General features: G+C 42.8%; 1 protein-coding gene across 5 annotated transcripts in view; it reads right to left on the bottom strand.

Moving 5' to 3' along the window:
- CORIN (corin, serine peptidase) overlaps positions 1 to 12,840 on the bottom strand; it is a 128,590-nt gene that overhangs the window by 64,247 nt on the left and 51,503 nt on the right. For all 5 annotated transcript variants that reach the window (XM_066632035.1, XM_066632036.1, XM_066632034.1 and 2 more), the window contains 2 exons: positions 6,810 to 6,991; positions 2,992 to 3,105 (listed from right to left, as the gene is read on the bottom strand). In XM_066632035.1, coding sequence (XP_066488132.1) covers positions 2,992 to 3,105; positions 6,810 to 6,991 — 296 coding nt within the window. The remainder of the gene's footprint in view (positions 1 to 2,991; positions 3,106 to 6,809; positions 6,992 to 12,840) is intronic.

The raw sequence follows: 12,840 nt of genomic DNA, 5'->3' as shown, positions 1-12,840 counted from the left end.
CTGATTCTAGAAATGGGCTATGTATCAGAATGCCAGGTGCAAGGGAGGGCACCAGGATGCAGGTCTCTTGTTATCTGGTGTGCTCCCTGGGGCATTTGGTGGGCCACTGTGAGATACAGGAAGCTGAACTAGATGGGCCTATGGCCTGATCCAGTGGGGCTGTTCTTATGTTCTCTCAGGCATGGCATGGCAGGGTGGTGGCGAAGCCTTACCATTCCGCCCCACTGCCTCCCGTCTTCGTGCCTGATCTTTGCAGAAACTCGCGCCAGGCAGCCACTTCTGCTACCGATTGCTCTGGATGGTCCTGCACCCTGATTTCCCAGGGGAAGCAGCTGTCTGGCATGAGTTTCTGCAAAGATCAAGCATGAAGAGAGGAAATGGAGTGGCAGGCAGGCAGAAAAGAAGGAAGGAAGGAAGGTAAGTCTTCACCACTGCTGTGCCACACCGAAGAGGATTTTCTTAGTGCACTAGATCCGGCCCACAGGCTATAGTTTGGAGGCCCTTGCTTTTAAAAAAAGAGAAAAAAGTAGTTATTGGCCACTTTCAGAACCATGATTAAACCATAATTTAGTATTACTAGCACAAGCCTTGGGCTCACATGCAAGCGTAAGAAATGTGCAGCTTCTGCTCATGGTTGAAAACAAACCAGGATTGTTCTTGCATCTGAATCCAGTGAATAGTCACAATTAGTGAACAAACCAGGACCATGGAAGGAAACTGAAAATTTCCTCCCAATGCACACTAAGGGGAAGAGGGAACATGTGAACCCAAGGTGTAATGCTAAACCATGAACCCAGCCATCATCTCTTTGCTGTTTCTCTCTTCTATAGAACCTTTCCTTCTACCATGTTTGAGAACTCAGAACTTTCTTCTTCTGGGTTTGTAGAGCTATCTCCAAATAATTTATTTCTTGCATTTCTTCTTTCTACTTTTTTCTAAAGAGCTCAACCTTATAGATTTGACAGGGAAATAGAATCAATTCATACCAGTCAGTCATTGCTTCCACACCACTCTGACCATAATTCATCTTCATGTTCCTTCAGTAACATATGGAAGCCCAGACCATACGGTTGTTATAATTGCATCAGTATTTCCTAACCAGACTCAGAAAGCAGATGGGGAAGCACTAGCATGAGAAGTTATGATAATTACAGCAATGTACAAGTCAGACAACATGGAGATATAGCTTGGGACAGGGTTTAGGACAGCTATCACACCATCACAGAAACTAGATTATATAGTGACTAACCTAGGGACAATCAATTTAGTTCTCAGGTAGCAAATTTTTGGTCCACTAATTTATGGCAATTTATCAAGCTTGTAACCTAAAGTTCCTCTCTCCAGAGAAAGCAGCTGGAATAAGAGAACCTCAGGATACAACCCTCAATAATTTATTTATTACATTTTTGCTCCCAGTGATTTTCCACTCAGGCATCTAGCTGTCGTGGGCAAACTCTGTTAATTGCAGAGCAGGGACATGAACTTGAGCTTTCTATATCCACTTGCAACACTCCAGCAACTTCACTTAACTGGAAAACTTTTTTGTTCCAGTCCTACTACCTTGCTTAAATTTCACTCATCCCAATGCCATTCCTGGGTCCTCAGTGGAACCCAGAGATGGCATAACTTGGGGTGCTTCCCAATACTGTCTCCCTGCCATGAGGCTTTTAAAAAAAAATCCCATATAGATCACCTGCTTCTTTACCATGCTCTTTCACACAATTTTCCCAAACCTGGAAGTGCAAGACTTCCAGTTATATTTGAAGGGACTGTACTAACAAAGGTACTCTTTGTTTGCATGACTCCTTAACTAAAACTGGAAGCCCTGCACTTCCTTACAGTGCATGTAAGGAATCAGATGATGCATTTTCTGCTTGCTTTTAGCAAATGGGAAGTTGATAAATACGACTTGCATCTATGGCAAGCTGGAGAGAAGTGGCAGGGGCAGTCTCAGGAGAAAGAACAATCTCAACTGCCCTCTGGAGCAACCCCATCATCCACCACTGATGCAAGATGCAGAAGATCATTTCATGGTTTAGCTGCGGGGGGGGGGGGGGGAACACAAGTTTTTATTTTTCTCTGCCCATATAATCTTGTTGCTGCTATACCTGAACTTCCCTACCTTTTCCTTTTCCAACTGCCAGCAGAATATCAGAATAAAAGTGTCTGGCCAGCAACGCTTCCCAGTGAGAAGCTGCTGATGTTGTAGGCATGTATGTTGGTGGGGGCGCCTTCCTCACACACATACCATAGAGAAAACTACAGGCAGGCAAATGTTCCCAGTCTTGGCTGCCTGTAAGAATGTCAGCTGGTGAGAAAGAGCTTGCTTGCTCCTTCAGGATTTCAGAGAGGGAGATTTGCTTATATGTGCCAACTCATGGAAAGTGCAATCCAGTCTTTAGCTCTCTTTCATTAACACAAAGAAACTGGATGTGGTAGACAGAATGCACTGTGCACTGGAGAGACCACATCTTCTTTTCCACCGTACGTATTTCGTTAACAAATATTTTTGTGATCACCTCCAGGGCTAGATCAGAAAGAATTTTGTAAGAAAGTTGTTTTGCATGTCCTGTTAAATTGTGCCAGCTAGGTTGTCAAAAGCTTATAAAGTGTGGCTTGTAAAAAGGTTATCTTTTTACAAAGATAATCTTTGTGAAAGGCTTACTCAGATACTCAGACATTTAAAAATAAAAACTGTCTCAGAATCTCTGTGTGCTGTTGCAGAAATATTAGTTGTTCAACTACTAATGAAATCATGTTTTTAAAAGCATAAAATTTAAAAGGTCTACAAGCACATTCTGTGGTCAAGTTCAGCAAAAGTAAACAGGCCCCACTGATTTCTGAAAGAAATGTCAGAAGCAGGCATACGTAAATCCTACGCAAAGCTGTTATCCTGCTACAGTAGGTGGCTTTGATTTCTAAGCCCATCTGAATAGTGGCAGTGTTGTCCTTTCCAGACACACATTATATAATGTGTTTTAAGTGACGTACTGCAATGTGCCTCATCGCTCCAATCATCACAGTCATTGTAGCCATTACACTGGAGGATTCCAGGGATGCAGATTCCACTTGTGCACAAGAAGCTCTCGTTCCCTTCACAAAGTACTGAAAAATGAAGAACAAGGAAGGAAATAGACTGTGTTCTCATATTAAAAAGCAAAATCTGTACCCAGTTCTAATTACAATAACATTTTCTTCAGACTGATCTACTCGTATTAATTAGGAGTAGAAATGGTCTAGTCCAGTGTTTCTCAACCAGTGGTAAGGGCACCAACAGTGGTACTGGTGGTGCTTGTGGAACCCTTGGACACCTGCTGCCTGGCAGTGAGACCAGGAACACAACATAACAAACAGCAGTAGGGGGCCCCAAAGGCACTCAAGAAAGCCCTCCTGTCCATCCTGAGTCTCTTACAGGTGTTTGTCATGCTGCATCTGGCCTCCCAATCCAAAAGCAACTGATGATGATGTTACCAGAGGACAAAAGAAACACTGGTCCAGTTCAGTGGTTCCCACTGGACCAGACTGCAACACAACAGCCATGGAAGCACTTGCCCCTCCCCCTTTAAGGGGAGGGGGAAAGCAACAACATGATCCCCAGGATCACGCTGCTGCCAAGGATGAGAGGGTTTTTTTTTACTCACCAGCCTCCAGCACCAGAGTCCTAGGGGTTCCAGGGGATTAGGGGAGCCTTCTACAGGGCTCTCCACACCTCCAAACAGGTTTAAAATAGAAAAAAGGCACTTCCAGTTTCACAACTCCAGCGCTAGAAGCTGGTGTTTAATAAAAATCCTCCCATCCCTGGCAGCAGCGCAATCCTGGGAATCACATTGCTGCTATAGTCCCTCCCCTGCATACACTAACAGTGCTCCCAACTCCCTTGTAGGCATTTAGGAAGCATTGGTCTAGTCAAGCAAAATTAAAGTACAGATACTATTTACATTGCTCTATATATAACATTTATATTATATTTTTATTTATATATTCTTCATATATTAACATAGCAAATCTACCACTGATAGACAGGGTTGACCCAGAAGTGACCCTGAAATCATTTTAAACTCTGCTGAAAGGGTGGCTCACATGGTAATTAGGTTTTTCCAGTGCTTCAGCAGCATCTTCTCTCACCTCTCTTGGTCTGCCTCTTCTCCCCTAGTGTTCCTTGCCTTTGGAAACTCCCTTCCTTCTCTCCCTCCCAAAGCCTCTGCAGAAGTGGCTGTGCTGAAAGGACAGCACTGGCAGAGCCCAATTATTATGTCAGTTGAATAAAGAGCTTCTCCAGGCAGTATTCGACCTGTTGGCCTTATGTCTGAGAAGCCTGGGCAACTAGTATGAAAGCAACTATGTCTCAGTCTGATTGATACCCAGATATTGCTTGGGTTCCCTAGGCAGATTGTTTTTAATTTTCCAAACCAAGAACCAGTAATACACAAAAGAACTTTTAAAAAAAGGTACAACATTAGAATATAAAGACATTATAATATAAAGAAAAACATATTTTACTGATGCTCATGCATTCTGTTTGAATAAGTGATAGACATTAACAATCCCACACTCTGAAATATGTAAGGTTATATATTAACAAGGGAGGATAATATTTTCCTCATTAATTGTTGCTATGTTGTTTAGTGCAGTCCAAACCATTCCCAGCTTTGGTTATTTAAGAAAATACAAGGAAGATGGACAGGGGACTAGAAGAAAAATATAACTGAAGTTATTTTCATTGCAAGGGAGGTACATTTCTAACCCACAGGAATGCCATTTAAATACTGCTTTTCCAAATATGTGGACAAGGTGGAGTATAGGTTAGAGGGATCAAGAAGGCAGAAAAATTGATGAAACTTGACTTTCACTCCCTTGCATGCAAACAACTCATCTGAGAAACTTATGAAAATATTTATTCCAGATGAATTCTCAGTTCTTTCTGTTGTCATAAGAGTAAATATCTTTGTCCAACTTAATGAAGCACTTCATTTCTAGACTGCTCATTAGTTTAAATCTCTGAGCAGTTTATAGCAAATAACACGAAACATTAAAATGGTACACTCATAAAAAATTCTATCAAATCCAAAAGTAAAGTGTCCAAGAAGTAAAACCAACATTTTTCTGGGTTCTACCAACCCAATCCTAAGCTCCATCAGTGCCCAGAGGAGGAGCAGTGCTAAAATGGCCACGGCTGCACCCTATGAGGTGGGGGCAGCCTCCAGAGTCTTCTCAGGGTAAGGGAACATCTGCTCAAAAAGAACGCAATGGGCCTTCCATTTGAAGGCTGGTGCAGAACCAAGGAGGCGCAGAACCAAGTAGGGCCATGTCAGGCTTTCCAGTCAGGGAGGGGGGCATTGGATTCAACAGCAGAGTCTGTTGCCATCCTTGCCCCCCCTTCTGGGCCTGATCCTCCCTCAAACTCTCACTCCCCCTGCCCAGTTCTGCAGGGCCCACCCCAAAAAGCCTCACTGCCAGCTGGCGGGAGGACTTACCGCCAATATTGGGCTTAGTTGAGTTTTCAATACGAGTCACCACATCTCAAAATAGGACACAGTGACACTGGAAAAGGTGCAGAAGAGAGCAATCCTAATGATTACTGGGCTGGGACACCTCCCTTATGAAGAAAGGCTACAGTGTTTGGGGCCCTTCAGTCTAGAAAAAGAGTGAGGAAGGACATGTTTGATACATATAAAATTATTCAGAAGAGGGATATAGTGGACAGAGGGATATGCTTTTTCCTCTCACACAACACCAGAACCAGAGGACATTCACTAAAACTGAGTGTTGGGAGCATTAGAACTTATAAAAGAAAATTTTGTTTTACCCAGCATCCAATTAGTCAGTGGAACTCCTTGCCACAGGATGTGGTAATTGTATCTGGCCTAGTTGCCTTTAAAAGGGGGTTGGACAGATTTCTAGAAGAAAAGTCCATCACAGGTTACAAGCCATAACGGGTATGTGCAACCTCCTAGTTTTAGAAGTAGGCTACCTCAGAATACCAGGTGCAAGGGAGGGCACCAGGATGCAGGTATCTTGTAACTTGTGTGCTTGTTGTCCTGAGGCAACTGGTGGGCCACTGTGAGAAAAAGGAAGATGGACTAGATGGGCTGATCCAGCAGAACTCTTCTTATGTACTAGTGCCCTGAACTGGGTCCCGAATGGTAGTTAATATTGAGGGTTCAGAAGTGGTGTCATATGATTTCTGCAGCTGAAATTCTGGTTGCTGCATTTTGGATCAAACATAGTTTCTGAACCATCTTCAAGAGCAACCCCACATTAAGCTGAAATTCATCTAAAGGTTACTAAAGGCACAATTCTATGCATGTCTACTCAGAAGTAAGTACTATTGTGTTCAATGGGACTTACTCCCAGGAAAGTGTGGATAGGTTTGCGGCCTAAGGTATGCATTTCCAAACTAAGATCCTGGCCATTGGTACAACTTGAGAAAGAGAGAGCAGAAGTAAGGGTGGAACCAGAAGCAATCCAAGCTGTGAACCTGCTACCATGGACAGCATGGCTTCACACACTCACCAGCTTTCTAAATGAAGGAACTACTCAGTTGCATGATCTGAACATTATCTTCATGAATATGTCTTTTTCAGACATAGCTGGTTTTGGATACAATTTGATACAATATACTGTGCATTACCCAGTTTATTTGTTTGGCAGTTACAAAATTTGGAGGCTGCTTTTTGTTAAAAGTAAAAAATATCAGAGAAAAGATGTACTTGGTTATTTGTGACTTGCAATTTGGCTGTTATATGTAAAACCTGCGCTTGCTGCATCAGTTTCTTCCCAGCTAACAAAAAATGTTAAAGGGCACTTACAATGCTTTCCTTTTTCTCGTTCTGGAGAAAAGCAGACTCTTGTGATGTTGTCATTTTCAGTTTTGTTTAGGAACTGGGAACATGCAAGGAACTCTGGCCATGAAGAATTTACCATCCCAAGAAGTGGTTCACATCCTTCCTTTGCAGCATCACAAAATGATCTACAAGGCAGGAGTCCATGACTGAAAGGAGAAGGAAAAAAAAAAAGACATTACAGCTCTGTATCAGTGTGTAAAATTATTTCAACATTTTTAAAATGTAAGGCACAAACCTGAGCAGTTTCTTTTTAAATGAAACAGATCCCAGACTTTTTCTATTTCCATATGTCATGACAATAACAGTCCTACAGCTGAAACATATTTTATATGGTAAATTCAGATTTGACTACCAAATAATGGGCATTAATGGTAAAACATATACATTCACATCCCGTAGTATAAATTGGATTTAATTTTAAAAAAAAACATATACTCCATCATTTGACTTAAATGTCCTCAAGGCAACTTATAGATAAATTTGGTTTTAAAGAATAAGAAGTTGAGCTATTCACAGTCATATGCCGTCCATACCTGCTTAGGTAAATTAAAAAATAAGTTTGATTTCCTACCAATATTGGTAGGAAAAATATTTAATGCTAGGATTTAAATTCCGAATTTCAAATCCAGTATAAAAATATAATTGATGTTTCTTTTTGTAAAATTTCACGTTTGAACAAACAGTATGCTTTTAAATTGAGACCATTTAAGGCTGTGGTTCACAATCTGTGAGCCAAGACTCACTGGGGAACCATGGAAACTAGCCAGGGAAGCTGCAGAATCCTGGTGAAAAACCTTGTACTCTATACAATGTGTAGCAGCAGTTCCCAAAGTCCTACTCAGACTCTGAGACCACAAGTCCTTGTGGGGGCAAGATGATGGAAGTGACATGATCCCCAGGATCACGCCATTGCCGGGGACAGAAGGAGGGTTTTCACTTCTTTTCAAAGCAAGCACCAGCTTCCAGGGCATGTGGGGAGCCCCACAGACATGCAGGGCTCCCCAAGGCTCTAAAAGGCTAAAAATTGCAATTGGAACCCACTTCCAGCTCACTTCCAATCCAGGTAAGATGGCAGGGTAGTAGGAGACAGGGGTGGGGAGGGTGGAACAGCCAATTGGGTCTGGGCAGATTGGGTCTGGGAAGTAGTGGGTTCAGTGGCTGCAGTGGCCACCGAATCCTAAAACCCTTCCTGAACCAGATCCCACAGCAGAGGTCCACGCAGACCTGCACCAGCTAGCACAGATCCAAGTAGACTCCCCATACTGTGGAGGATTAATCCCAGATAAGGGAACCTCATGGAGTGCTCCTCACTGCAGGATGCAGTGGTAGCCATTTTGGTATGTCAGCATGGCTTCTGTCAGGGTAAGTCTTGCCTCACAAACCTTATAGAATTCTTTGAAAAGGTCAACAGGCATGTGGATGAGGGAGAACCCGTGGACATTATATATCTGGACTTTCAGAAGGCGTTTGACACGGTCCCTCACCAAAGGCTACTGAAAAAACTCCACAGTCAGGGAATTAGAGGACAGGTCCTCTCGTGGATTGAGAACTGGTTGGAGGCCAGGAAGCAGAGAGTGGGTGTCAATGGGCAATTTTCACAATGGAGAGAGGTGAAAAGCGGTGTGCCCCAAGGATCTGTCCTGGGACCGGTGCTTTTCAACCTCTTCATAAATGACCTGGAGACAGGGTTGAGCAGTGAAGTGGCTAAGTTTGCAGACGACACCAAACTTTTCCGAGTGGTAAAGACCAGAAGTGATTGTGAGGAGCTCCAGAAGGATCTCTCCAGACTGGCAGAATGGGCAGCAAAATGGCAGATGCGCTTCAATGTCAGTAAGTGTAAAGTCATGCACATTGGGGCAAAAAATCAAAACTTTAGATATAGGCTGATGGGTTCTGAGCTGTGTGTGACAGATCAGGAGAGAGATCTTGGGGTGGTGGTGGACAGGTCGATGAAAGTGTCGACCCAATGTGCGGCGGCAGTGAAGAAGGCCAATTCTATGCTTGGGATCATTAGGAAGGGTATTGAGAACAAAACGGCTAATATTATAATGCCGTTGTACAAATCGATGGTAAGGCCACACCTGGAGTATTGTGTCCAGTTCTGGTCGCCGCATCTCAAAAAAGACATAGTGGAAATGGAGAAGGTGCAAAAGAGAGCGACTAAGCTGATTACGGGGCTGGGGCACCTTCCTTATGAGGAAAGGCTACGGCGTTTGGGCCTCTTCAGCCTAGAAAAGAGACGCTTGAGGGGGGACATGATTGAGACATACAAAATTATGCAGGGGATGGACAGAGTGGATAGGGAGATGCTCTTTACACTCTCACATAATACCAGAACCAGGGGACATCCACTAAAATTGAGTGTTGGGCGGGTTAGGACAGACAAAAGAAAATATTTCTTTACTCAGCGCGTGGTCAGTCTGTGGAACTCCTTGCCACAGGATGTGGTGCTGGCGTCTAGCCTAGACGCCTTTAAAAGGGGATTGGACGAGTTTCTGGAGGAAAAATCCATTATGGGGTACAAGCCATGATGTGTATGCGCAACCTCCTGATTTTAGGAATGGGTTAAGTCAGAATGCCAGATGTAGGGGAGAGCACCAGGACGAGGTCTCTTGTTATCTGGTGTGCTCCCTGGGGCATTTGGTGGGCCGCTGTGAGATACAGGAAGCTGGACTAGATGGGCCTATGGCCTGATCCAGTGGGGCTGTTCTTATGTTCTTATGTTCTTATGTACTTCATTAGCCCAATGAAGCTTGTTCATTAGCCCAATTGGGCGCTTAAGCTTGATAAACTAAATTTACAGGACCTTAAGCAGCAGTCAAATACTGCACATTGCTGACATACTTGTTTACCCCCTCAGCAATGAAATTATGATTACGCATTTGCATCTTGATTAATCTTTCTTTACCAGATGCAAAAACAGACAAGCACCACCATTTCTTTAAAAAAATAATTAAATGTACTTGCAGTCATCTTAGGACAAGTGCTAATATTACATAGTCCCTGCAAAATGTAACTGTATAGTAAGATTATCAGAGATAAAATCAGTTGTGAAAAATTCAGTTTGTCTGATCTTTTACACATTCCAAAACATAATCAATTAATGCAGGATATTTTTCCTGTCACAAGAACATTCCCACAATGATTACCATGATAAAATTCTCATGGGAATGCTCTGTGGAATGTTTTATGAAGATAGCTGCATGTCAACATTGCAGGAACAGTTTCAGAAACCAGTATCCTCCGTAACAGTGGTCAATGCTGCCTCTTACGTTAGCATGTAGATGGTGAGCCAGATGCTCTAAAAACCAGCAGGTAAAAGCTGCACATGCTGGCTCTGATCCAGCCCCTGAGAATACTGTAGCCCATTGGTCAACTCTCTGTTTGCCCCAGGTACCAGTCAGTAGAACACTTCTTAAATCAAGGGCAGGATGCATCTGAGGAGAAGAAAAATTGCCACTCTAGCAATCACTGCTGTGCCTCCTCCTGAAGAATCCTGGCTTATTTTAATTGCACCAGTTAGTTTCCAAAGTGCCATAGGACTTCTCATCTTCTTGTGCTTAAGTGTTACGATGACACAGCAGGGAACCAATAAGATTTTATTATTAGCCATTTGTAATTTGATTTTTTTCTGTAAACCACTTTGGGAACTTTTTGTTGAAAAGCGGTGTATAAATACTGTTATTGTTAATAATAATAATAGTAATTAGCATTTCTACACTTGTAATATTTGATTGGGTTTTTCTTGAATTATAATAAGTATTTTTTAAAAGACTATAAAGCTCAATGTTGTTCAGTTACTTAGGTAGGAGATCTGGGGCTACAATCCTATTCACACTTTCCTGGAAGAAAGCCCCATTGACTACAGTATAATGGGATGTACTTCTGAGGAGACATGCATAGGATTGGGCTCTACATTTATTCAGATGTCAGGTAGGTAGGTGCCCAGGAAGGTCCTTTCCAGCGACTGTGCTCAGACTTTAGAACTGCCTCTCAGGGAGCTCTGCTTGTTCCCCTTGACTCTGGCCTACCAGTGTTATCTTAAGATTTTGATTTCAGAAGACTTATAGGTATAGGGTTTGTTTTTGTTTACTGCAGTTGGTTTTTGCTTTGCTCTACTTGGGGGGGAGGGGTTGCTCCTTTGTACTCTTGACTATTTGGGTTTTGTAGGTTTTTTGTTTTTGTTTTTTTACTGTTTGATTTTTTAAAAATTTCTGTTTTGAGGTTTTGTGAGCTGCTTTGGATTTTTTTTTTAATGAGAAGTAGGTGAAAATATTACTTTTCATATATGTATGCTAAATGTCCTTTCCACACTAAAGTGTTGAAATTATCACATATTAGAGAGATAAGAGCCTTCTCTCAAACCTTGAGTGTTCTGACACCCTGTGTTTATCTTCAACAGACACCTTACGTGTTAAGATGTTGTGTTCTAAAAATAGCATCTTTCAACACTACTTTGTGATGTGGTGAAAGGCAAACCATTGCAACTTTTTGTAAAAGATCTCTGGCTCAGGGCAGATGGAAAAACAACAACAATGATCCAATTCTATGCCAAATTTTCACTGCCATTGCTGCTACATTGGCACAATGGTGTGACCTCTGCCATATTTTATGCTCACCCAGCACAAAAGGGGAAGGGGAAAAAAGTGCCTAGACAAGTCCACACTGGCACGGCCATCTCAGTAAACTCATTAGCATCCATGGAGACCCTAGCACATCCTACCAATTACGGGATGCTGGTCTGATGTCAAGAGCCAATCATCCATCCTACCCAATCCCAGAGAAGTACTAACTACCAGGGTGAACAGAGTAGGGCGTGGTGGGTAATGCAGGCCAGATGAATGACCACACACAAATGACACAAGGATGTCACAACACACAACCCTGCAGGAGCAACTGTGGCACAGATAGCAAGATGACAAAAGCAGAGAACTTTGAGGAATCCTAGCATCTGGAGTACTTGTACCACTTACACACACTTGCATGAGATAGCTTTCTGACTATAACAGATTAGGGAAAGAAAGACAGCTCCCTTGGGAGGTGACAATAAACATGAGAAATAAACACACACTTCCCTCTGTGGCAGCAGAGGTGGCCAAACTTTCTTAACATAAGAGCCACATATGATTAGATATTTGAGAGCCATAATATTGAAAGAAGCATTTAAATTCCTAAATACATTTACTTACCATGAACATTAAACTTATGTTTAATTCAGTGGACTGATAAGGGTTTGAATTGCTGTGGGGAAGTTTTCCAGTGGGAAGGAAGACTTTTGTCATGGAGGGACTGGGGTCAACCACAAGGGGAGCCTCCACAGCACTCAGGCAAGGCAGAGTGCTGTACAGAGACCCAGGCTGCCAGCCTTTTGAGTGCAGGCAAGGGACTTGCTGTGGCAATAGTACGTATATTCACCTTTTGCATGTCTGTCTAGAAACAACCATGGCAGAGACAGAAGAAGAGGTACATTAGGTCTTGAACCCATATGGCCAGTCCATAAAACTGCTGTCTAACCTCTAAGCCACAGAAAGGGACATATGCAGATCATCTCATGGGATATTTAGCATCCTGCAGCACCACAGACAGGCACGCCAGGCTGGGAGACTGTAGCACATGGACCTGTGTTGAATGAACATTGATGCAGCATTGTGCTGGCATTTGTGGCACAACCATCAGTGGAATTGAGGCTATGATTGTGGGGTTATCATTGTGCCAGTGTACAAGAGCATAGGCCATATGCTGTAACACTCAGACTGGCATTTCAGAAGTATAGGATTGCACAGCAAATGACTTGTAACTTCTCCCACTGACAAGGGCTGTTGAATACTGTATAACTATTCTCACTGCGTTGCTTGCATGCTGCCCTGCCAATTAAAGCTCTGTTATCTGAGCCAGTGACACTTCTTCAGAGCAAGTTGTTCAAGAATGCTTTTCCGGTTTATGTTTGACATTTATTTTTGGAGGGTGAGAGAATTTGGAATAGCTTGGTGCCTAC

Source organism: Tiliqua scincoides, chromosome 6, assembly GCF_035046505.1.
Source record: "Tiliqua scincoides isolate rTilSci1 chromosome 6, rTilSci1.hap2, whole genome shotgun sequence".
Classification (NCBI taxonomy): Eukaryota; Metazoa; Chordata; class Lepidosauria; order Squamata; family Scincidae; genus Tiliqua; species Tiliqua scincoides.
Note: the sequence above shows the minus strand (reverse complement) of the source record. Positions and strands in the feature narration are given on the sequence as shown.